The following is a 28,000-nucleotide window of genomic DNA, read 5'->3' on the forward strand; positions in this document are numbered from 1 at the left end:
CACAGAAAAAGTTGCTGAGTAAAGTCGCAGGCTTTGAAAAGTCAGTGGGAAGTATGGCGGCTACTGAGGTTCAGACGACTTCTGTAGGAAATACAGGGCCTCAAGCAGTCCAAAATAATAAATCAGAGTTAGATCAATTGAAAGAGATCGCTAAAAAAGGTAATGTTTTACTAGGCGAAATATAGGCTTAGTGTGGTTTTGTTGTATGTAGAAATAGAGCAGGCGATCATATAGCCCATTACTTCCGGGTCTAATTATACGGGGACACAGGATGTGATTGCTATATCTAGTGCTGCTTAGAGATTTATTAGTGTGCTAAGTAACAAACGTTTAACTAACTATGCAGTACCAATATATATATGAAACAGCCTAGTACCTAAACCAGGTGGTTGTTGATTAAGATATAGGTTTGAAAGAAGCGAATCAATAGTTTTTAAATAAACATTATTTTTTAAAAATGCATTTTGTTTTGGGAATGCCATGTCACACTACATGTGCAAAGCACAGCCTACCCATTTTGATTTTTGTTTCAAGAAGTTAATTCTAAGCTGTTAATTAAATACTGTATTACTTTCTTACTTTTACAAGTACATTTGTACCAATCGGTTTGTATATTGTTACAGTACTATAAACTGCTGTGTTTAGGCTAATAACTTTTTGGAATATATACTTTATTTTTTTAAAGAAAAACTTGCATTATAATTTACATACAATATTTTTTAAAGCAGTGAACAAAGTATACCAATGTATAATTTGCATAAATTATAACTATAAGTATCAAATACCAATAGGAGTAAATCGTGAATGTTACGGTAGTCCAAAACATAAATATAGTATTTTTAAAAGCAGACCTGGTTCCCCCACTTGACATAAATTTAGCCTTATTTGAAATAGTGTGACATAGCCAAGCCAGGAAATACACAGGGCTTCCTATCTCGGTCAACATGCACGGTCTTCACCATCGAACACATCGTTGAAAACTATATATTAGTCACCTTATGTGCTCTCGTAAGAAACACTGTTTACGAGCAATCAATGTTTCTGTACAGGAAAAATAAGTTTGTCAAGTACGCTGTTTAAGGTGTACAGTACAGTTCTCGTTCATTTGTTGTTCAATCGTCTAGTCCTTCATTATGGCTCCTGTGTCGCGGTTAGCTGAAGCCGTCAGCTCAGTGGCTTTCAACAACAGATCATTTTCTATCTTTGGTAGACATTATCTTTATAATTTTTCTTGTTCTTCTATCCACATTGATTGCTTTTTAAGAATTTTAAACCATCGGCCGATATTCCTAACATAGATAATGATATTTAAATATTTTATACATTTTTTTTATCTTAAAAATTAACATCACAATTTGTTTTTATTTTAGCTTTACAGGAACATGAAGAGTTAAAGAAGAAGTATGAAGAGAGTCAAAGGATTCAAACATTATTGAAAAATCAACTGGTTTTCAAGGAACAGGAACTGATAAAAATCCATAATGGTATGTTTTAATGTTAATAGCATAAGAATTTACATAGTTGTCATTTTTTGTAGTTGAAACATCCCATCCATCTCCCCTTTTCTTAAATAGAGAGAAAACAGTTCCAAGCTGTAATTTGTTCACTTGGCTAAATAATAAATGATGTATGCTCCTGCCTTCTCTCTACCCTTCTATTTCATCTCCTACCTACTGTATGTTTTATAGTGGTAGTTAGTTAATATTTATTGTCATCAGACTTTGGGGGTGTTTTTGTAGACTTACCAATGACGTCACGATTTCAAATGACTCCCTTTGTTGTTAACAGACACCACAAACAAGCGTTTGTTATAATATATTATATAGGCATTCATGAATATATTTTATAACATACTTTACAAAAGAGTTTGTCCAACCAATATGCACATGTAAAACAGTAGAATTTGGGCCAATTAAAAGAGTGTTGGTTTGTTAGGAAATCTATTGATATCTTGACAGCCTAGATCAGTGGTGGCGCCAGCGGGGGGGCTACGGGGGCTCTAGCCCCCTTGTCGGGAAGCCTAGCCCCCCGTCGGGGAACACGGTTTGGTGTTGGTTGGCTTTTAATGTTTTTCAGTTTGGTTATTCTGCTTTTTTCTTATGTCAAACAATACACTTTATGGTGATTATTAAACCATAAGGTGCCTCATTTTGTGGTGAAATCTCAGTCTATTGTACAGCGCAAATGCATACATTTTCTGTATTGTGTATGTTTTGTTTACATAATGATCGACCTTCGTGTTTACTTACTTTTCACAATGCTGTTCTGGATGCTTTCAATTCTTGCTATTTGACTTATAGCGTCGGATTATTCCAACTAGGAGTCGATTTTATGCCTCTGCAAATCAAAATACAAATAATATGAACAGTAAATGTGCGGAGCAGAATACTGTTGCGTAGACAAACTTTAGAATAGAAAACCATAACAAACCGTTTGAAATTTTCATCAATTTCCTCCTGTGTTGAATGGCTGTCAACAACACAGGATCTCTTCATAAAATGTATATAATCCAATTATTATGTCATATGTAATGGAAATTATCTGACTTAATATTGAGCCTACATTAAAGTTTTCTTCGGTAAAAAATGTCAAATTTTCTTAGGTAAAAAAGTTATCATTTCAAAATTGTCCCCCTGAAAAAAAATTCTTGAAAAATATTTTGTTGAATATGTCATTTTAATGTTGATTAATAGTTACCCAATTTGACAAAAAAATTAGTATTTATTTACTTGATCATTTACACATTTATTTACTGTACCATATTTTCGTAGATCCAAAGTGTAGTAGGCGCTATCAGTTAGATGATTGAAACATTATAGTTTTCACTTTATAAATAGGATACACTGTTAATTCATTCAGTGATTAAAAAAGGAAGTAATTAAAAATTGTAATCTATGTCATTGTTTGTGGGTTATAGTCCCGTTCTAGGTAATACGTTTTAGTTTAGTTATAATTATTGTGAACTTGAAAATTTATGAAATATTCTTGTAGTGTTGACAAAAATGATTGTATTTGAATTTTAATATGTAACATTAATTTAGATTTTTATATAATGATTATAATGATTGATTATTAAATTATTAATTATAATTTATTTTTAAATTGTACAATGTATACTGCTAAAATACAATTCGCCACGACCCCACAACCCCCCCCCCCCCCTCCCAACCTATTGTTTACCCTTTAAAGATCACAGTGAACATAAAACTAGTTTCTACTCACATTTGGATAATAAATAAAAATGAACAATTTAGTTTTATTTTAAGACAATAAAGCTCAATTTTAAATTAGTAATAATTTATTTATTAAAAAACCTTATATTACTGTTCAGTACCCAAAAAGCTAACCTTTGGACAGTCTCTTTTAAATAACAATAAATTATTAAACAAATAATTCATGTGATTGCTTATTAGGGAAAGCCCCTTGTCTCTGGGTGTAATCATTGAGTTATAAAATCACTGACCTTATTAAGTTTAGGTATATCACTACCAGGATGTATTCTAACTTGCCTACTGTATTACTAAAGTTCCTTGTTCAAAGTTAACCACATTTGAATATATCAAGGTTAAAGATTAAATATTAGTCATAGAGGTTTTATTAATTATAGGAGAATACTGTTTAAATGAGGATAATAAAGATAATTCCGTCCTTCAGTCAAACCTAAAGGCATTTTAACAATTGATTGATTTGTAGTTTCAACACCCTTTTGTACCTTGGGTTTATTAAAGTCTAACAGGATATAGAACATGAACATTGTTTAAATGATGATTTAAAATAATTCTGTCCTAAAGGCATTATAACAATTTATTTATTTATTTCTTCTTTTTTTTTAGTTTCAACACCCTTTTGTACCTTATTTAAAGTCTAACAGGATATAGCACATTTTTGTTTTGTTTGGGCCAAATATAAAAATAAAAATCAAAAGATCATTTATTACTAATGATTGACATGCAATTATGATGGTAAATTGAATAATTATTTTGAAATTTGTTTTAGAGTATTCAACCATTTTTGTAAAAAAAATTGAAATAGTACATAATAAAAAAAAGTATGTGGTTCCAAAATGTCATGAGAAAGAGGATGTGATACTATTTTTTTTAATTCTTTTTTTTTTATTCTGAGAATAGAATATTGTATTGGACAATAGTCCGAGGCAGACCATGTACGTATACTTGGTTTTATACGCATGCACAGATTATTCTGTATTGTTGTCTCCTTTATCTACCATCACAAACGAAAGTTGGCTAATTAAAGACAACACTGATAACCGATATGTTTAATTAGTCAATTCTCGTTATGCATTAATTATCACTACTGTATGTTGTTGTAACAGACAAATATGGAACAACATAGATTCAATTCAATAAAACCTTATTATCCCAAGTCCTTGGGAAATTCATTTGGTTATGATAATACAAATATTCATAAAAACATTTAAAAAGTACACAAAACACAAGCACAACAATCATAATAAAAATCTAAAATATGTTGAAAAAACACAGAGAGAAACAAATAGTACACCAATAATAACATCAGGCTCATATTTGCACAGCATTGTCTTTTTAGAGTACCATTGTAGGATCTAACTAGTATGAATGAAGGATTGTTATAGATTTACTAAAATTAAAAGAACCTATATCTGGTGCAAGTTTTACATTTTAATGATTTGTGTTTGTTTCTTTCAGTTTCCGAAGCAGCTTGTGATGAATTTGCAGAAATTAAAGCACAATTGGAAGTTGAGCAGTTATGCAGAGAAGAGGCGGAAAGCTATGCCACAAAGGTTTCTTAGTTTTATCATCGTATAATTTTCATTTTATGTAATTTTAACAACTATCTAAAGGTTTTAGGTTTATTCCCAAAGGGCCCATAAATTTATCTACAGGTACTTGTGTTAAACCAAATATTTATATTGAAATGTTCCATTCATCGCAATTCAATACATTTGTATAAACTTACGGTATATTAAAATCTATCAAAATAGTATTTTTCAACTTTATATACCATCGAGTAAAAATTCTAGAAGTAACGATCGATTTACAGAATTTCGCCCTTATTTATATATAGATGTTATAAATGTATTTCTACGTTTATCCTTGCTATTTGATTGGTTGATTTTGTTTCGCGTGCCATGAATTAAATTTTCACAATTTAATGATTAGGGTAGTGAACACCGATGATGACACAAAATTCTGGTGAATTTCAACATGCAGCGCCATCTATAACTTCTCAACTTCGTAGCAAAATCCGAAAGCCACCTTTTTTAATAACCTAGCCTTCGACATTTGATTCAAGATTGAAATAGTAATATAATTGAATACTGTAAATGTTTAGCACAGTAGGTGTTTAATATAAAACCATGGACCTATAACTTATTTAGGTCTAATTTATAGGTCCATGATAAAACAAATAATGAATGTTTTGTATTTGTTGAATGAGAGTTAAAAGCTTGAATATTCTATTTTAACTTTGCTCTGACTGGTATACTTGCAACAGGTGATCTATGTATTTATAAGGTCTTCATATCCATAAAAAAAAGTAGATTGATGTGTAAAACAATTTCAAGAAAATAGTGAATTAAACTATAAAGTTTATTTTTAGTATCTAGAATATCCCAGCAATTGATCCCACTCCCTCCTTTACATTCACATCACTCATTTTCTAGTATTCCCTTCTCAACAGACATACTTAATACTAAATGAATAGCAGATGGGGTAAATTCAGTTAAAGTAAGTCATCATCAACCGCATTAAGATAAAACTGCTAGTGATCTGGCAATATCCAATCTGTGACAGCCGCCTTACCATGCTACTTTGTACGACGGAAACTTTTAATATAGTGTTCCCTCATTTGTCTAGTAAGAGAGAGGAAATCGCATATGCTATCTATCGGAGGCAAGCCGTTGGGATTTCCCCTGTGCTTACCATACTAATGTTACTATGTCTGCAGTTGTTGTGTGCCGCAACTGGACACATATTGAAATGAAAAGATTTTTTAATTTATATTATTTTGTTTTTATTTTTTCTTGTAAATTTCATTTCTATTGTACATCACGCCCTGAAAACTTTTGCTTAAACAAACTTTATGTGACAAAACAAAAATGTAATGTGCCCATATGGACATACCATATTTGGGCATATCACTACCATATTTGGGCTCATCACATTTTTTTGTAGACAAAGCTTTAAAATGAGGACATTTATAGTTTGGTCTTTTGCACATATACATTGGATTTGAACATACCACAAAAAGTGGTCTTATGGTAAAGTTTCTGCAGAATTTGATTCTCAACTTGGTTGCGAATTTAATCACTTTACTGCAGACACTGTCACCATACAGCCAGGGATGTATCCAACATTTTAGATTTGGGGGTGGGGAGGGGGACCTGTTTAGTCCCCATCTAAATCCACTCCTGACAGCCACACCCAAAAAAACATTAGCCTGAAAGACAGAAAAATATTCGTTTATACATACAAAAAAACAGTAGGGCCTAGTTAATTTATAATTTCCATGTATTTGTCATTTGTATCATGACTCTGTCACCTCTACTCTACTAGTAAGTGCCGTGACTTTAAAAGATTATGTTCTTTAGCGTTTTATCCCTCGGTGTCCCCTGGTGTGGTACCTCTTTTTATCTGGGTCTCTGTCTATTTGCCAACTCATTCATGTTTTATATATAATTAATAAAATTGTAGCTATTTTTGCTTTCAGTCGGTTTTATTAGTTTTGTTGTACAGTAAATTAAATGTTTACTTTACAGTATTGAAAATATTTACACAACTTTAAAGGAATAGTTTTGTATTATATGATTATAAGTATAATTGATTAATTAAATTTCTGAACTAAAACAACAAAAATAACTTGCTTTGATAAAATCATAAGGTGGCATTCAAATATAGTTTACAGACTTCCCAGTGCAATCGCAATAAAAAATCTTTTTTTCTGTAAAAGGATTATTTTTAATCATCTCATATTTGTCCTTATTTACCAAAATGTCACTTACACTTTAAAATTTACATTTTAAATTTTTCTTGCAGATGGTCAAACAAAATAAATCGATCAAAAGAAAAAGTGCCGCAATTCTTGGAAATAAATGGAACTCCATAGAAATCAGTTTGGACGATGATGACGATGACCCTCAGGTCAATAGTTCGTTGGAATCGGAACAACAGCGACTAAATGGTATGTAGGCCTACAGTCTAAAGCTCTCGATTCTACACTATTAAACTTTATGTGTGTGCCCATATATAGACAAGATGATGTCATATCACTACCATATTTGGGCACATCATACTTTTTTTGTCAAACTAGTTTTATAGTGTAGACAGAGGTTTATATCAAATGGTATGGTCCAGGTCTGAGGTATTGTACCCGAGCTGACATGTCCATGCTCTTTGCATATCTTTATTGATTACTTACATCATCCACATTAGTGAAGGCCTGATTTAATTTTTTAAGAAGTAACAAATAACATTCAAATTCGCATTATATTATGTCAACTCTATCCAGGGCGCGCATAATCATCTGCCTGCCGTCCTGGGGCCACGAAAACATCATGTCGGGCATGTAGAACTTCACTGGCAGTGGCCTGATGGGCAACCTCACAAATTTTTTTTTTTTATATATAATTCTGCAAGTTTATGCCGTCTATACTGAGGAAATTCTGCGGCCTGAGTTTAATGCGAGGTTGAGGTGGTACACTCTTACATAGCGTTTTCTTGTAACAGTACATACAAAATGGGCAGGGCTAATTATTCTAATGAGGATCTGATAGAAAGCTGTTGCATGTGTCAAGATTACTAAATATAACCATGCATAACCTACAAGTTCCTAGGGGAATGCGGTAGATTAATTCACCGTGGGTATGAATAGGAAATAATCAAAGGCCTTGGAAATATGATAACGACCAAAATAATATTTTAAAATTAATATGTTGATTTGTATGTTATTTTATTATTTTGGTCAGCGTCTATCACATGGAGTACCGCCCAATATTTTAAAGATAAATTTTTTAAGCTGGAGGTTATTTTAAAAACTAAACTTGTGTTTGTCCTTGTATCGTGTACTACTGTACTGTAGACAGAAGTAACGTTTTATATCATCATAGATGAAGTTTATATAACTATATATAGTAATACATTACTGTTACTGATGTTACTGATGTATATTCAATTCACATTTATTCAATGTTATTGTATTCGAGCCATAGTCAGAATATGTGAACGTTTTTTAAATTGTGATTGGCATAAAATATTACAAATACTTCTTCAATTTCCTTTGCACAAAAAAGTACATTAGAGTTAAAGGTTTTCATAGAATTGTTCAGTTTAGACACACGATCAAGGAAATGGAATTAAACTGTCCTTGTAAAAGAACAGAAACATTACCAAAAAATATATATTATGTTCCTCAGTCAATATTCTAAAAATGTGCATGAAATATTAGTATATTTTTATATTTTACACTGTCTGCTGTAACATTATGGTTTTTATAGGTTTGATTTTAAACTAAACTTTTTATCAAAGCCTTATTTTGGAAAGACGAGTGCAGATAAATAATTATGCTTTCAGAAATTTACAATTTGAGTGGTTTAAATGCATTCCAATCCCAAAGTCCGGGGTTCAATCCTCACCTCGTGCTAGGCTAGGTTTGAGTTCAAATAACTTCATTAAGACTTATTATTTTATAAGAACTCGTTTATACAATAGTTTATCCATTCTGTAATTGCCGAGTTACTGTACTTACTTTTGTGGGTGTATGTACATTTTAAATATGTGTACTGCATATCTCAATTTTCCTCCTGAGCGAAACTGCTCCTTTTTGCTATTCACCCCAGGCAATCAGTTTCACTCTCATCTCTTTCTAATTGGTCCTTAACATTTTTTTCTTTTTTTATGAATTTCTTCATGAACCAAAAAAAAAACAAATCTAATATTACTGTTTTTTTTAAAAAAAAGAATTAAGGGATGAACTGACTGCATTACGGAAAGATTTAGATGTTGCCAACAAAGACAATAATGAGTTGAACGAGGAAATGATCACATTGAAACATGAAGTAAGTATGGTTATAACCAATACAAAGAACAAGTTTAAAGCTGTGTTTACACGCACTAGATTTATTACATTAAAACATGAAGTAAGTATGTTTATAAACAATACCAAGAACAAGTTTAGAGCTGTGTTTACACGCACTAGAGTTATTACATTAAAACATGAAGTATGGTTATAAACAATACAAAGAACAAGTTTAAAGCTGTGTTTACACGCACTAGAGTTATTACATTAAAACATGAAGTATGGTTATAAACAATACATAGAACAAGTTTAAAGCTGTGTTTACACGCACTAGAGTTATTACATTAAAACATGAAGTATGGTTATAAACAATACAAAGAACAAGTTTAAAGCTGTGTTTACACGCACTAGATTTATTACATTAAAACATGAAGTAAGTATGTTTATAAACAATACATAGAATCAGTTTAAAGCTGTGTTTACACGCACTAGAGTTATTACATTAAAACATGAAGTAAGTATGTTTATAAACAATACATAGAACAAGTTTAAAGCTGTGTTTACACGCACTAGAGTTATTACATTAAAACATGAAGTATGGTTATAAACAATACAAAGAACAAGTTTAAAGCTGTGTTTACACGCACTAGAGTTATTACATTAAAACATGAAGTAAGTATGTTTATAAACAATACAAAGAACAAGTTTGGAGCTGTGTTTACACGCACTAGAGTTATTACATTAAAACATGAAGTAAGTATGTTTATAAACAATACAAAGAACAAGTTTGGAGCTGTGTTTACACGCACTAGAGTTATTACATTAAAACATGAAGTAAGTATGTTTATAAACAATACATAGAACAAGTTTAAAGCTGTGTTTACACGCACTAGAGTTATTACATTAAAACATGAAGTAAGTATGTTTATAAACAATACATAGAACAAGTTTGGAGCTGTGTTTACACGCACTAGAGTTATTACATTAAAACATGAAGTAAGTATGGTTATAAACAATACAAAGAACAAGTTTGGAGCTGTGTTTACACGCACTAGAGTTATTACATTAAAACATGAAGTAAGTATGTTTATAAACAATACATAGAACAAGTTTAAAGCTGTGTTTACACGCACTAGAGTTATTACATTAAAACATGAAGTAAGTATGTTTATAAACAATACATAGAACAAGTTTAAAGCTGTGTTTACACGCACTAGAGTTATTACATTGAAACATGAAGTATGGTTATAAACAATACAAAGAACAAGTTTAAAGCTGTGTTTACACGCACTAGATTTATTACATTAAAACATGAAGTAAGTATGTTTATAAACAATACATAGAACAAGTTTAAAGCTGTGTTCATACGCACTAGAGTTATTACATTGAAACATGAAGTATGGTTATAAACAATACATAGAACAAGTTTAAAGCTGTGTTCATACGCACTAGAGTTATTACATTGAAACATGAAGTAAGTATGGTTATAAACAATACATAGAACAAGTTTAAAGCTGTGTTCATACGCACTAGAGTTATTACATTGAAACATGAAGTAAGTATGGTTATAAACAATACATAGAACAAGTTTAAAGCTGTGTTCATACGCACTAGAGTTATTACATTGAAACATGAAGTAAGTATGGTTATAAACAATACATAGAACAAGTTTAAAGCTGTGTTCATACGCACTAGAGTTATTAAATTGAAACATGAAGTAAGTATGTTTATAAACAATACAAAGAACAAGTTTAAAGCTGTGTTCATACGCACTAGAGTTATTACATTAAAACATGAAGTATGGTTATAATATAAACAATATAAAAATAAGTCCTAGACTCGGGTACCCCGAGTAACAAGTTTAAAGCCATGTTCAGATACACTAGAGTTAAGTCCACCAACCCATTCATTTATGATTATGATTTTTAACATGTGTTTGTTTCTAAAGCTTAACTTCTTCATATGGTAACCCTGATTTAACCTTTTGCTTTCATTAGTTTCATTATTATTCCTTCACTTTATTGTCCTATAGAATACAGACCACAGGAAGTTTGATTGTAAACTGCTTCTGGTTTGCTCTTTGGTATAACAGATTGGATTTAAAACCATTACCAAATTATTATTAAAAGGAAACAAACCAAACAGATAAATAACCCTATACTCGCTGATGCATAATATAGACACTGGTACCTACCTTATGCATACCTCATGGGGTATTAAGTATTGTCTAAATCTAATTGTATAAAATAACATCTAGCCAATATCACAAATTGACAGTGTCCCAATGTTTACAGTTTGATCTGATTTCCCAACTGCACAATGGTTCTCTGATAAAAGAACATATATTACATAATATAGATAGAAGTCGTAATAAATGTGAGCATAGGCCCTGTTTCTGCTGCCAAGAAAATACCGTATTTTATACGGTATTTTTTGAATACCGTATAATACCATATTTTTTTGGCAGCAGAAACTGAGCTCATAAAAAAATACCGTATTTTGTATACCGTATTTTCCCAACAAAATTTGTGGATAAAATATGGTATTTACAAATTTATACCGTATTTTTTGTACCCTTTTCTGCTGCCATGAGGTCAACATCGTGTTTTTATTTTCTGTCGCTGTTAGCTGTTTTACACACGTGTATAGATATTCGGCGAAAATGTGGAGCAAAGACGTCACAGTAATTACTATATAAATCTGTGTGGGGAAGGAGGGGGTGGGGAAGCTAAATAATGTCCGGCCAACTAAAAGGTAATAAAAGGGACAACCACATTTATAAAGACATTTCTAAAAAAATAAAGCAGCAGGAGTACGGAATAGACCAAAGCAAGTAAATTCAAAGCTAAAGAGCCTGCGTAGCAGTACAACATTGCAAAAGACAATAACTCGGGGAGGGAACGAATTACTTGTCCCCATTACGATGTTTTCTGTGCTCTCACAACATCTCTATCACTAGGGCTAGGCTGTTGAAAGTGAGACGTAAAACTTCCTTTATTGCAACTTTTAATTATCGACCAAATAAATGAATGGCAATTTGGGTAAAATGGATGAAATTTAACACGACCACCCAAGAAGTATTGTTAGCAGAAACGAGGTACTAAAAAAATACGGTATAAAAAATACTGTATTTTGAGCAGTTGCAGCAGAAACAGGCCCATAGAGATATACTCTATGATGTGAGGCAATAAATATAGCTTAAACAACCTCTATACAAATTGTCCTAATTTCGGCTTTGGTAATGTAGGCTTATAAATATATGGTTACCGTACCTAATACTCAGGCCTTGTCTTTTTAAAATTGTAGATACTCAGGCCTTGTCTTTTTAAAATTGTAGGTGTGCTACAAATTGCACTCCTCAATACATTCAGGGGTGCCGTAGGTGTGCCGTTTGTATTTTGGTGTGTAGAAGTTTACCAAATTTAAGTGGGTTGTAAATCACACTCCTCAAGGGCTATTTAGGAGTGTGTTAGGTGAGTGATCGCACTCATGAAAAGAAAAGGTCTGAATACTGTGTACTATTGGATGGTTTCATTGGTCCATTCCAATAAAACATACATGTGTTGAAACTGAAAGTTATTATATTTCTCTTGTATCAACAAAGATCCACAATATAATTTTATTATCAAATATATTTATGTTTATAAAATAATATGGTATTTCCAACACAGGTAATTTCCTTTTCAATTTAATAAATTTATCTGTTAGTATGCCTACTGACTCTGCTAAGAATAGATATATACCGTATCACCTCAAGTATAATCTCACTTTGAGTCTAATACAACCCCTACTTTATGTTTGATTTCACAAACAGACATATCCCGGGTGTAGTCCCAGTATTGTCTTTTGGTCTGAATACGGCCTCTCTGTAGCCAGTTCAGATGAGTTTTTGCAAGAAATGTTTACCAATCATTTTTTTTTTTACCCAGGGTTTCCCCCGGGTATAGTCCCACCCAAAAAATCAGCCTAATTTCGTGTTCTAGGAGGTTAGAATTATAACAGAGGATATACGGTATATATTATGTAAAACTCCACCCAGTGATATACAAAACAAAAAGTATCAAACATATGCAGACATCCTACCATTAGACCACTGGGCCTTTAATGGTATAGTTGAAATTCGATTAAATTAAGATACATTTTGGATAAACCTTTGAAATACTTATATGAATTTATATGACCATAAATTTATTTTTTATTTTGTATATATATATAATATAATATAATAACATAATAATAATATTTAATTTAATGTTGAAAGCACCTTTTATTTACACATGTGAAAGTATAAATAAAATCCTTAATACCTTGATTCTCTGCCAAAATGTTTCAGAGGCCTAATACACAGTAACTTCTGACCTGTGTGACTCATTAATTAATCAACAAAAATTAGTCAAGGCTGGATTGCATGTAAATGAAACTATTTGCCAATGATAGACCCACAGAAAAAAGATTTTTTTTTTCTACCTTAGTTGTCGACATACATCTAAATTTAATGACACTTGGCAAAAGTTTGTTGGAACTCGGATAAAACAATAGTTAAATATTTTTGTATATAATCATGTGATGATATACAGAAGCATGTCTATTGCATTACACCATAATATAAAAATTTGTCTAAAAAGTAATTCAAAATTAACATATATTAGACGAGCAGGAAGTATTTGCTTAAATAAATTTTTGTTGTGTCACTAAATTTGAGTAATGGCACGAATACCGGATGAATAAAAGAAGAATTGCACATGAAGATTATTGGAAACTGTGTCAGAGGTCTGATCATACCGATTCAGGGATAAGCCCACTCTGGGGTACAGTAAGCTTGACGTACTCCAAATGTTATGCCAAATTATGCAATCATATTTGGATTCAAGGGGCGCCCGAATATTGAATTCGCTACAGTGAAAGGTATAAGCCAACCTCATCAAAATGGAGGTAAAATATGAACAGGAAAAACTGTACTGTAGGCCTACTACTTGAAACGTAGACAATGGAACAAAATAGTATGTGATGTTTTAGTTGCACTTTAAAAAAGAAACAAGAACATAATATTCATAATAGGTAAAACAAAAAAAAGGTCATTTGCAACAGAGGTATTTCTTTTGTATTTTGATTTGGGAAAATGTTTATATTTTTTTTTTTTTTTTTATTTCAGCTTGAACAAGAACGCATATCAAATTCTGATTTGAAAGATGCACTAAAGCAGAGAGACCGCGCAATACAGCAATTTAGTAGAGGTAACCTCATTTGTCATTCATTAATACTGTACTGCGTTCACACAGCCTAAGTTGCTCATGAGCAAGAATCAGCTTGTCTTGAATATACTGTACTTGAACACATTTCTAACAGAGCTGTGTGCCATATACAGGTATCAATACCAACATTTTGCCAGCGCGAGAAAAGGGCTTTATAGTAGCACTAGTGGAGTTGTGGCTTGGTGGTTATAATGCTGGGCTACCAATCCAAGGGTCCTGGGTTCAAGTCCTGTCATGTCAGGATTTTTCTAATGACACATTACAACTCCATTTCTAAAGTCTTGTAATAAGACTTTGTTTATGTAGAGCATCTTGTCTATTTGTTTGTCTTGTGAACAAGATTGCTACCTTTAAGAAGAATACTGAATGAATTAGCTTATGGTTATCCTTGGTAATTTTTCTAAATATATAAAAAACAAAAAACTTGAGAAATCAAACTTAATTCAAATTTAAGAATGCACTTACTATTGTGACACTGATAGTAACTAATGTCTAATAAAAACAATTACTATTTAAATTATCTGATTTTGTTTCAGTATCTACTCTGGTTGTTAACGAATTTGAAGAAATTAGTGAAAATTATGAGAAAGAGGCATTACTTCGCAAAAAAGCTGAGTCTTTTGCAGCTAAGGTAATTAAAACCTGGTAGATTATATACATTCTATACTCATAAAAACAATTTTGGTTTTAATATTTGGTGTAATCAGTATAGTACTTTCTTTTGCAGTTGTTTTCATTACAAAATTAGTAAATTATTTAACATAAATTTACCTTGAAACAATAAATAATAATTTACAATTATTAAGTTAATCAATATGTACATCATGATTTGGAAATTGTGCAAATTAAATGCAATTAATTGTTTAATTTATTTATTCTTTATACTGAGTGACCTCTTCATTACAAGACTATTTTTCCAGAGGGCCTAGTAGAAGATTATCATCTGGACATTGGGAGACAATCCCCTACTCTTGTTGAATTTTGCATAGTACCATGTTCTTTATCATGCGAATTACATGTATTCGAAGGACGAGGCGATGACAGTGCATTATCTTGCTTAAGGAGGTTCCATGTTCTTTATTATTTGCATTATATCCCATCCGAAGGATGAGGCAATGACAGTGAAGTATCTTGCTTAAGGAAGATACAAGCATTGTGGTACAGACAGATCTTGAACACATGCCTTTCATATAATCGGATATTCCTTGGTAGATTCCTATATTGTTTAGCTAATATTAAATGATGGTTTAATATACAGTGAGGCTTTTTGTATTCCAGATGTACCAGGAAAAGAAAGTAGTAGCAGAGGTTGCTAGGCGGCAGAGTCAAATCCTTCTTGATCCACCAGATGACAAATTTACACAAGCCATGAAAGAAATTGAAGAACTCAATTCAATGCTGGAAAAGACCGAAACACAAGAAAAGGTAATGCAGTAATAATGCCGGTACCAATCTTTATTGTTTTAAAACCAACATGAAAATAAAAACATCTGTCATATTGACTCTGGTATAATCCCTTTCCTTACACAAGCCTGTTATTTTCTTGTTTGAGTGTATTGAAAATTCGAACCTTCAGGCAAACCAAAAATAAAGTTCTATTTTTAGAAAATAATCAATCAACTGATCTATTTATGTAGCACTGTTACTCACTATCAGTGATACAGCACATGTTAACAGTTATAATTATACATACTTACTTTTTAAATAGTGATATCAACACCTGTAATTTGTCAACACCTAAATATTGATGTATTAACACACCTGTTATTAGTTATTCACACCTGTATATCAATGTACAAACTTTTAGTAGTGATACACCATCTGCTGATAGGATAGGAAATTGCATTAAAAAAAATAACATGTAAACTATGATATTGAAATTTAGATTCAACCTGTAAATAGTGCTCAAGAACCTTCTGTAAATGACATTCCAACATCTGATAAAACTCCATCTGATGTTGCTATTGAATCAGATTCAGTAGTAGCAGATCCCAATGAAGATGTCAGTAAAGATGATGCCATTAACCAACATACAGGTGATGTTAAGTTAAGTAAGACAGATGTATCAGCAGATGTCAGTGAGGTTTCTGCTGAAATGCCTTTGCAATCTGGCAGAAATGGTGAATCACTGATAATAACTGGAGGATCAGAAGTAACTGACAAAAAAGCTGAACCTGATGAGAAGCAATCTAGTAAACCTGAAGAACCTACATCTTCTAACAAACCAGAAATACCTGAAAGAACTGTATCAGCTGTCAAAGTTGAAGAAACTAACTCCTCTTGTAATAAAGAAATACTTGAAACAAATGAAGAAGAAAGCAAAGCTGAAGAATCTACAGAAATACATGAAGAAACTGTGTTAGCTGTCAAAGTTGAAGAGACTATGTCTGCTATCAAACCAGAAATACCTGAAAAAAATGTAGAAGTTGGTAAAGCTGAAGAACCTAAGTCTTCTAACAAACCAGTAATACCTGAAAGAACTGTATCGGCTGCTAAATATGAAGAACCTAAGTCTTCAAACAAACAAACTGAAAAGAATGTAGAAGTTGGCAGTTCTGAAAAGCCAAAGCCTTCTAGCAAACCAGTAATACCTGAAAGAACTGTATCGGCTGCCAAAGTTGAAGAACCTAAGTCAGCTAACAAACAAGAAACACCTGAAAACAATGAAGAAGTTGGCAAAGCTGAAGAGCCTAAGTCTTCTAACAAACCAGTAATACCTGAAAGAACTGTATCGGCTGCTAAATCTGAAGAACTTTCTAAAAAACCCAGTCAGGAAACATCTTCCAAACTCTCTGAGGTAACTTTCAGAAAACTTTTTAAACAGTTTCCACGTTCCTGGGTAGTGACAAGACTATATACTTATTTATGAGATATTATACAGACTAATAGAGAAAAATGCTGCCTAGTAATCCCTAACAAGTATTATACCTTCATTGATTGATAGTTTAAAATGTTTTAAAATGCAGTCTGAAAACTGGATGTTAGTGTTTGACATCTGCTGTTGATAAATTAATTACCATTATGCACTTTTCTGATAATAGATACTTTTTATTATAAAGTACAACAGAAATCATGATTAATACTAATTATAATTCTCTATGATAATTTATTTTTACAGAGCAATGACCAAATGATTAAGGTATTTAGAATATTTCTATCAAATATTTATGGTGTTAGTATTAATAGTGGTCAATAGTAATACCATATTCAGACACAATCAAATTGTAGAGAGTATGATTAAGTTTATGCCATATCACAATATCGGCTAACATTTCTGGATTCGCGTTTAAAAGAAAATGTTTGCGATCTGATTATAGGAGTAAAAAAGCACCGAACTGTACCGAGTAACAATTGCGATATTGATTATGCATTGCGAATTGGTGTGATTATGTAATGTTTGTCTGAATAGGATTTACTGTGGCTCCATATTAAGAAATAAAATATATTGTAAAACTGTATATTGTACACTAAATGTTTGCACTCGAAAGCCGCACACCTAACTGGAAAATAGATTCACCCTATTTAATCAATGTGTATGTTAACATAATTATTTTGTTGGTATTAAATTTGAAATATATTTATATGTATATAAACACACAGGCACAGAACAATAATTCTAAACCACCCGGTGATATACTGAAATTTAATTAATTAAAACTGAAATGATAAGATGAGGGGAAATCTGTGAGAATGAGAAAAAGTTTGTGCACTCTTTGTGTTACCAATCAGTGTACCATGTCCCACACAACTGGCTTAACCTATATATTGTGCCAGTTCTGCAGTACATATCATTTCGAAACCTGAGCTGCACTGACGAGATCTAATAAGATCGAAACAGTACTGTCTGCAGATTGGATATATATAAATAAAAAACCGAATTACTGAAAAAAATGACAATTCTGTCAGGGTATCAGTATATATATATTTTTCATTTTTAAATAATTAAATATTTGTTTTATTATTGCATTCAGAAAATTCTAACTATGATGGAAAGTATTACTGATACTGAGGTGAATGAACTCTTGTATATACATGCACTATTGCAATAAAAATGAATTGAATCTTTCTTTTGCTGTATTAGAAAAGTACCACTTGTAGTATCTTAGAGCTTAACCTTTGTCTACACTATTAAATTAACCAAATATGGTAGTGATATGACATCATTCTGTCCATAAATGGGCACATCGTATTTTTTTGTCACATAACGTTTGATACGGTAGTGTAGACAGAACCTTAGAGTCGGAAACAATTCCTACATTCTATAGGTATTGATGGTGGGAGGGTGGTACTAGGCAGGGGTATCTAGTCATACATTGTGACCAGGTTAAAGCTAAAGCAACAACAAAAACCTATGCTAAAGCTCTGTCTACACTATCAAACTAGTTGACGTTGACTAGGACAAAAAAGTGTGATGTATCCAAATATAGTAGTAATATGACCAAATATGGTAATGATATGACATCATCATGTCCATATTTGGGCACATCACATTTTTTTTTCACATAAAGTTTGATAGTGTAGACAGAGCTTTATTTAATATAGACTGCTAACACACAAGGGCAAATTATAGTTAAACTAATCATATATATTTGCAGTTCTTATTTTTAACATTTATGTATATATTACTTAATAATTAATCATTTTTACAGGGAACATATTCTTTTTCTATTATATTTTAGCAATTTATTATTTATATTTACAGCATATTTACTTTAGTATTTGTATCTATCTGTTGTGATCTGTTTCTATACAGTAGCGCCTCTCCTTGGAATACCCATTCAGAGGAGGACATATTGTTGTTTCTTTGTTTGTTTTATCTTTATACTGGGTGACCTCTTCAGTCAAAGACTGATCTCCCAGAGGGCCCAGTTGGTGATCAGTGGCTGTGATAAGTAACCCCCTACTCGTCTCGAAAGATGTACTAGGTTTTTTAAAGTGCACACGAGCAAGTTGTGTACACTGGACCTACGGTTTATAGTCCTTATCCGAGAAGACTCGTTCTACCACCAGAACCATGGAGTGAGTGAGCCTCGAACCCCTGCCTATGTTATGGCTACGTGATTACGGTTCCACTGTCTTAACCGCTCGGCCACTCACTCACTCGCGCGTAGTTAAAAATCTACCGATGAAATCATAAATTTTTCACTTGAGTCTCTTTAATATGTTTTCTACTGTTTTATGTCGTAATTAACAATTTTATATTTCAAAATAACGTTTATGTTTTCCTTCCAAAATGTTATACAATTTTGGTTTAATTTATTATATATTTAATATATTTTATATTTATTAGTCTTTGTCATACAACCTGATGTGTTTTAGTGTTAGTGAAAATGCAACATATTTGTATAAAGTATTGGAACTAAATGGCTTACTATTTTTAGAAACTTCTTTTTGTTAGACCTTTATGCTATCCTAGCCCCTTATTATAGACCACATTTTTGAAGCAAGCAAAATTTGAAAACAAATGACATGGAATGCTCAAAATGTAAACATTGCAATTAAAGAGATATTACCATTTCATCCCCATTATATGCTAAACAGAACATGCATAGAATGAACCAAATAATGTTACCATAAAGTAAAATGTCATACATCATCATACAAATTCAGGATAATAACATGTTACAAAAAACTAGATAAATAATAGTGCTAGTAGAATTGTCTATATTGTCACTTGCAAACACCTCGCAGTGATCTGCTCGTATATAAATAAAAAATGAGTTTGAGAAGCTATAGATATGCTGATTATCTTTTAAAAACAACCCAGTCGAAACACAGCTTCTATTTACCTCTACTCTCATTTATTTATTTTTCTATCGTTTACTTAGACCAACAATGAATTGAACAACACAGAAGACAAAGACCAAAAACCAAAGAAAGAATACGTCCACAATCTGGAAAACAAGTTAAGCATTGCACAGGAGGAGAATGAGTGCCTTGAACAGCAGATAAGTGAGCTGCAAGATGAGCTGAAGAAAGTTAAGATTCAGTTAGAAGTGGCAGCTGAGAAGTTACGTCCACCACCACCACCTCCTCCACCACCCCTTCCTACTGTAAAGCATCCATTAGAGTAAGTGATCTTTCCTTTTTTTATAAATCTGAAATGTATTTGTAAGTTTTAAAAATGTGCCCATATAGGGACATGACGATGTCATATCACTACCATAATTGGGCAAATCACTACCATATTTGGGCACACAAACTAGTTTAATAGTGTAGACAGAGCTTTATATTGGCTTTATTGTTAAAACATTGTTTGTTTCACTGGAAAGTATTCCTGTATTAGACTGTCCTCTGACTTACCCAAACTTTAGCAGCATTGGTCAAATTTTTCTGAAAAAGAGTAATTTAAAAAATTTAATTGAGTTTATTTATTTTTTAGTCTTTTGAAGAAGATTTTGAAGAAAAGTCCAGATGATAAAAAAGACAAAGGTAATGTATTTACAATATTGTAAGTAACAAAACAAAGATAATTTAGTGTTTTATGAAATTTATTAATTTAGATTATTTGAATGTTAAAAATACTTATTTGGTTGTTTTGTTTGTACAATTTGATAATACAGGAAGAAAAGCTAAAGCTCAAGCGGGTATGGTATATTTAATTTTGCTGTTTCAACATATATCAATTTTTTCATTTTTAAAGATATTTTCTTGCTTTCATTCTTGTTTTTGTAGTTTTGAATGTTCTTATCTTCTGTACACATTTCTAAATTATAAAGTAGAAATTATTTAGATTTTAATCATATCATTAAAAATAAAATCATCAATCATTTGATCATATCTCATTTACATTTAAAACTAAAGAAAATATATAGAATTACATTAGAAACCATTTTATAAATTGCTTAAGCCCGGCGCAAACTAGACCTTTTGGCTGAGCTAACTGGCATGAGTAACACTTGGCTCACTAAAATATTTACCGCAAACTGTGATCGCGTTCTATCGCACACTAAACGCCTTCAGTACGCGATTTTCTGATTGGATAATTACTTACTACGCTATACGGCACGCTCTGACATATTATAATAAATCAGAACATGTCATGCGCAGTGGAATATTTTAGTGAGCTATCTGCTCACGTTCGGCACACACTTGAGGAACGCATGGCCGATTCCTCACGAATTCCCCGGCGCACACTGTGAGTCAGGTATTACTCGTGCCAGTTGGCCGAAAGCTCTAGCTTTAGCTTTATATAGCACTTTTCCAAGCTCATCAAGGCACTTCACAGTAGATTCGTGTTAAAATGTGCTTTATAGATGCAACACATGAAACAACTTTCACAACAACTCTCTCTTTTCGACCTGCCATCAAACGGTACTAATCCTCCCTCAGTGACAGGGGTTGATGTGGACCAGTACACCAGGGTAACCCCTGCTAAGTTGATGTGGACCAGTACACCAGGATAACCCCTGCTAAGTTGATGTGTACCGGTACACCAGGGTAACCCCTGCTAAGTTGATGTGGACCAGTACACCAGGGTTAACCCCTGCTAAGTTACTGCCATCTTAGTTTTTTTTAGCCATCTAGAACAATAAATAATGAAATTGAATATAGTGACCCAAAACTTCTATATAAAACTTAATAATAGTGTACTTTTATTTGAATATTAAAGAATTTTTATTATTTGTTTTGTTTATACAATTTGATAAATAGGCTTCCAATTTCGTTTTGCTGTTTAAAAGAAATTACAAATTTCATTTATTTGTTTTGTTTTTCCTATTGTTGTTAATTTGCTCATCCAAAATGATGTTTTCATCCTTATTCAATGACACATTAATTTATTTATTTTTTTAACTTTTATTTTCTTTATTCATTTGGTAATTTCCATCTTCCCCCCCCCCCCCCCCACAAAAAAAAAACCATGAACAATGAAGATTAATAAAATCTGATTGTGACCAGTTTGTAGTTTTGATAAGTTAATCACTTCTGCAGAAAAAAAAAATTTTCACTTAAAAAAGACAAAACAGTTAAATTCACCAAAAACGCATTGACTGCCAGACAATTTGACTATTTTTTCCTTTAAATTAAATTTTTTCAGGTACCGGTAAATATTTTTTACATTTTTTTGTCAAAGTGGATAACTATCATGGAACGTCAAAATGGCATATTCAACAAACCAAAATTTTGAGGGGGAAACTATCTTTAACCATCTTCTTAATTATAATTAGCACTGTAGATAAATATAATACCTGTGTTGTTGTATATTGTTTGTAAACGGTATGTGATACTGTAACTAGTCTGGATGCACCATTGTTTGTGGTGTTGGTCCCACTTTCTTTGAGGATGTTAGAGTTTATTAATCAATTTCAAGGCATTCTTTAACTTTAAGTCACTGTATATATTGTATTTGTAAACAGCTATATTGCCGTTGTTTTTTTTATATAATATTTATTAACAATTGGCAGACTACTTGAACTGCAGCCTACAAAGCAACAATCTTTGTTCATTCATTCACTCAAACTCATACCTGATGAAACAACGTTTGATTAATACTGTACTAATGTTTGTGTTGCCAGATCCCTTACAGGAAAAGCATACTGCCTTAATAGATGAAATGATGAACAGGATAAAGAAAGGAAGAGTTGGACTTAAACCTGTAAATGAGGTAAGCTTGCCTGAAACAGGAAGTATTAGAATGGTTTTCAAGAGTCATGAAGAGAATGGACATATAGAAATATGATCTGGTTTTGGGCCAGTATTTGAAAAAGTATCTATCCTTAAATGTTAGGGATTAGTCACTTACCATCTTATAAATGTAATTACAGAGACTTAGCTATTTGTTGTAGATTTGAACATTTAAAAAAAAAAGAAAATAAACTTTGTAATATTGTGATTGAAAATGATTATATGAAAAAAACACGATTAAAAATAAAATTCAAATGTCTTTCTGTATTTTACATTTGAAGCAACCAAAGCCTATTGAAAGAGGGAGAAGCTCTAAACTGAGTCGCAAAAACACTCACACACCAGCCTTTATGGAACTCAATGGACTTTTGGTAGGTGACAATTCATTATTATACTAGGTATAAATCCAACTCCTAAAAGATGAATGCAGTCTGTCAGAGATTGTAGCTAAAGCTCTGTCCACACTATCAAACTAGTTTGACAAAAAAAGTGTGATATGATCACACTTTTTTTGTCAATTGTCAATATATTTAATATAGTAGTGATCGAGTCAAATGGCGAGCGGTTAAGGCAGGGGCGCCGTTTAGCATACATCGACAAGAGTTCGGGCCCACTCGCTCCTAGTTCTGTTGGTGGCACAAGTCTTCTCAGATAAGGACTGTAAACCGTAGGTCACAGTTATAACCTTTAAAGAACCTAGTTAATTATTCAAGAAGAGTAAAGGGTTTTGTCACATAAAGTTTGAGCTTTAGATTGTTTGTCTCAAGTGAAAACAGAAGTAACAAAACTTCCTATTTGAGATGTATAAAGAACACTTGAAAAGACTTGAAACCATCATGTGAAACTGTTCATAATAATGAAACCATTTTTAATAAATGAAACAAATGTATTACAATGGGAGAAATACAACCAAGCTCTAAGAACAAACACATTATAATAAAAGAATATAAGAATCAGATTGAATATAAAAATCTTTTCTTTTAAATTTGTGTTTGTATTTATATGAAGATATTAATATATTAGGCCTAACATTATAAGAAATACTGGCAGCTAAAAAGTTGTAAAAAGATTAGTTACCTTTAATCTTCAAAACTTGAAACACCAACCCCCACAATTCCTTAATACTTACTTCCTTCTAATATCATCAATAATTAAAAATATGTACAGTATTATACTTGTGGACTGATATTCCAATGTGTATATGTATCTTTTTTATTTCAGAAAAAGAACAATAAAAACCAGCCTCCATTAATCAAATCCTCGTCCGAATCCGATGCTTCTCCAGAGTTAATGAAGATTATGAACCGTAGACGTCATAAGTTAGATATAGAGGGATCTCCCAAAGAGAATGGACAAAAAGGTAAGATTTTCAATTTGTTTATTTTATTTGCTCAATATATATTGTTGCTGATGAATACTTCTACTTGATTAAAAAATTACCTGAAATTGTTTTATTATGATTTTTTACATGACAGACATTTCCTTTAAAATAAAAAGCTGGCTATAATATATTCAAAACAGCAACTATAATTATTATCATAATAAACTGTTTTTATCAGATAATATGGATATTTCAAATGGCAATGCAGTTAGTCCTCCTCCAATCAGGTTTGTTGAAAGGATTGTGGGATTGCTAGCATGTGAATGATATGAAAACAAAAACTTGCATTGTGATTATACAACTGCCTTGCATTGTTCTTATCGTATTCATGCAGTAGAACCGTTATGAAGGGGACACTTTCAGACTGTTACTGTCCCTTTTACGTTTAACAGGAGATTGTCCCGTTAATAGGGCAGTTGTCCCCAAAATAGGGGTGTCCCAATAAACAGGTTTCTACTATTTGATTTGATACAATTCCTCTCCTTTTTATTTATCTAATATTACTAATAGGATTGTAATTCAGTGTAGTCCCATCTGAAGATCATTGCTTGGGATTCGAACAACTACTTTTTGTAAAAAATTCTCATACAATTATTTGGGACATTACTTTATTTTGTTTGTTTATGTATTATTGCATGTCTGTAGTAGTATTATTTGGTTTTTATTCATATATGCTTGCGATACTTTTTTTGTGTTAAGACTGATTAATATTTATTCATATATTTTATCAAGAGATTGATTGAATGCAGGTTTTAGTAAATAGTAAAACTTTTCCAACATAAAATTGTTTTACTTTACAGGAGAAACAGCCTCTTAAAGAAAACAAAACTAAAGACACCACCAGCAGTTGCTAAGAAACCAGTAACAAGGTCAGTGTCTTCTACGACAGCACGACCTTTCAACCTTAATCATTCCAGAAGTCGGGTAAGAGCTCTACAGGTCAGATACGAGGAAGCTTGTTCCGCGGAAGAAACCGAATCAATCGGTAGTTTATCACCAATGAACTCACCGACCTTTGACTTGCCTGATTTGTTTCCTTCTGCTACTCCTTCTTTATCGTCGTTATCGCCCGCATCTGTCAAGAGGAATGGCATAATCGGAGTACCTCAACCATGGACTCCTTCCAGGACTTCATCTAGTTCCAGCACGGCATCGGGAAAAGGCACACAATGGATGGTACCACTTATTTCTCCTATATCGCCAGCAACTTCCTTTTCATCTCAATCGTCATGGTCGTCATCCTCATCATCGTCGCCCCCACCGATTCCTCCACATGGGCCATTTTCAAATATACCATCGCATCATACTAACGGCTATTCTCGATCCTCCTCGCCGGCAAATTCACAAATTATCGAACCTATACAGAACAGAACTAAAAGCTCAAGATCGCCTTTGTCGTTTCTTTTAAAATCGCCAAGTTTTTCTCGATTTTCAATGAATAGTAACAATGAGCTCACAGAAAGTGGCGACAATCATATATACGAAGCGTACGAGTTGTTTGAAGAGGAAGAAGATAATCCATTGTATGAAAGCATAGACCAGCCTTGTAGAGATTATAAGATACGCGAAAGATATTACCCAAATTGTAATAACCCTTTGACAAATTCAAGGTAATTGTTAAGAAGTTTGTAAATACGTTTTATATTTGTATAATTTGTACTATTAAAGATTATCTTTTTCTCACTGTTTCAGTTTTATTTCACACAACATTTTACACTATATGTACAATTGTACTTATAAATGCTGTAATAATACTTTTGATTGTGTGTGGAGATTACAATAAGTTTGAACCTTGTTTGTTTTAATGAAGGAAAAATAACTTAACATTTTGGTTTGCTTTTAAAACTACATAAATACTTGTGATATATTTTGCATGCATTCCATGCTTCGGAATGTGTCATGCATAGTACTTACTAAAAAAAAGTTGAAGAATATTTTAAAATTTTCAGTTACATAAAGAGTAATTTTAGACCTAAAAAAATAAAACTACTATTGCGTCAGGTTGCGTAATTATGTGAAAAGGTGAGTCACATGACACATCACATTGTCTGAGTTATAGAATCGTGTATTATTATAACAAAACTCTACTTTAGATAACATTTTAATTTTGTATATACATAACCTTATAGTCAAAACTTGACATATTACTATTTTTAACGTAATTGTGTATATATTTATGACAATGTTAAAACTCTTCTGGATAAGAGTATTTCACTCTCATATTTCTTGTGTAAGAATCTGAAAAAGTATTTCAAAAGTATAGATGGTGCAGGGCCGTATCCCAGTGTTTAAGGATATGCTATCTGGCCTCACTATTTAATATTGTTGCATAGCAGATGGCAGTCAAATTAGCACGAAAATACTACCTGATTTTGACACCCTGTTTGAAAGACCTAGCACAGTTATTTTGACTAGTAGATTAAACTCTTTTTTTGTGGACTGATGGCAATAAAATCGCATCTCAATGTTCGTTTTGACTCAATATGATTTGATACAGATTTGTGAAAAAAAATGCTAGGCCCAGACCTAGGTTCACTCACTAGCCGCGCTATGCTAGGCCTAGTCTAGAGGCTGGTAGGCCTAGACCCTGTTGTGATTGCGGCCCACATGATGAGCCTTCTTGAATTGAGTTTGCTTAGCTAGCTAGGCCTAATAAATGCTAATCTCAATGTTTGTTTTGACTCAATATTATGTGTGTAATTGGAGCTGGACCAAAGCAGGTGTGAAAGACCCTTAACTCTGTAGACCCATCACTGGCCCACACTCATCTGATTACTGATACTGTAGAATGGTAGATGAATATATATTGTTTCATTGCTATTGAGTAGTAATACTTAATTTTAAGTGTAAACTGTGTGTTTTATATCTTATTATAAATATATATATTGTTATATTGTTTATAATCTGTGGTGTCTATGTACTGTGTTCAAATAACAATTTATAAATGTAATATATTAATCGAGAAATTTTAAATGAATTTAAAATATTTGTTATTTTTATATGCAGAAGTATAATAGTATAATATACCTTGAAAATATAATAGCAATACATTGCTTTTAAAAAGATTTTATACTAATAAATTTATGTAATTTGTGACTACAATACTTGGTGTTTTTGTAGAAATATTAAATTTGAAAAATATATTTTAAACTGAAAAATAGAAGCCTGGTGAGTTTCAACTGCAGGTATCAAAATAACTTTCAACAAATTATTTAAATTGTATATATAAATAGAATAGAAAAATATAGTATATAGTTTATGTAATTTTATATATAGTATGGTGTACCATCGAAAAAATCCAAGTTTTTACACTGTTAAAAAAGTCCTCTATTTTGGATGGCGTCAAAGAAGATGCATATTCTGGCAAAACGTCCATTCATGCGATAAATACATGTGTTTTAGTTTCTGTATTACTGTACCCTCTTTTCAGTTGTTGTCCTAAATGCCTAGGGTGAAATCTGTATATTGTCTATTTATCCCTATTTTATCCATGGGGTTCTATAGTCGTAATTATTATTATTGAAATAATAAAGTATTTCACAATATGGTTCCCAAACAAATGATTTTATTGGTGTCTGGTTTGGTTAATGCAAAGGATAAATATTTTGTGTGATAGTGTAGCTATAGTTGTGTGTAAAATGACTTCTAATATGTATGATTGTAATTTACGTTTTGAGAACAGTTGAAGAAGCTGTAATTGCAAAATAAAATTAAGAATTCTGTAAACTTG

The 28,000-nt window shown here is 32.0% G+C and overlaps 1 protein-coding gene across 3 annotated transcripts; it reads left to right on the plus strand.

The window, feature by feature from the left end:
- Positions 1–23: 23 nt before the first annotated feature.
- On the plus strand, positions 24–27,996 carry LOC140046442 (uncharacterized). Of its 3 annotated transcripts, XM_072091085.1 has the most exons (18): positions 24–159; positions 1,371–1,484; positions 4,686–4,780; positions 7,035–7,179; positions 8,955–9,052; positions 14,165–14,246; positions 14,801–14,895; positions 15,543–15,689; positions 16,150–17,061; positions 17,383–17,403; positions 18,236–18,274; positions 20,093–20,334; positions 20,647–20,696; positions 20,828–20,851; positions 22,781–22,869; positions 23,171–23,260; positions 24,111–24,249; positions 25,071–27,996. In XM_072091085.1, the coding sequence occupies exons 1-18, from the start codon at positions 54–56 to the stop codon at positions 25,085–25,087; spliced, it is 2,505 nt and encodes an 834-aa protein (XP_071947186.1). In that variant the 5' UTR covers positions 24–53; the 3' UTR covers positions 25,088–27,996. The 3 variants fall into 3 exon arrangements, with proteins under 3 accessions (XP_071947186.1, XP_071947187.1, XP_071947189.1); XM_072091086.1 differs by lacking the exon at positions 20,828–20,851; XM_072091088.1 differs by lacking the exon at positions 18,236–18,274.
- The last annotated feature ends 4 nt before the right edge of the window (positions 27,997–28,000 follow it).

The sequence above is a fragment of the Antedon mediterranea genome, chromosome 4, assembly GCF_964355755.1.
Source record: "Antedon mediterranea chromosome 4, ecAntMedi1.1, whole genome shotgun sequence".
In the NCBI taxonomy this organism is placed as follows: Eukaryota; Metazoa; Echinodermata; class Crinoidea; order Comatulida; family Antedonidae; genus Antedon; species Antedon mediterranea.

Excerpts from the sequence above, each read along its gene's own strand:
- LOC140046442 (XM_072091085.1), top strand. The coding sequence starts at position 54 with ATGGCGGCTACTGAGGTTCAGACGACTTCTGTAGGAAATACAGGGCCT. Across the intron at positions 14,247-14,800 it reads AATACAGCAATTTAGTAGAG|TATCTACTCTGGTTGTTAAC; the intron begins GTAACCTCATTT and ends ATTTTGTTTCAG. Across the intron at positions 22,870-23,170 it reads GACTTAAACCTGTAAATGAG|CAACCAAAGCCTATTGAAAG; the intron begins GTAAGCTTGCCT and ends TTACATTTGAAG.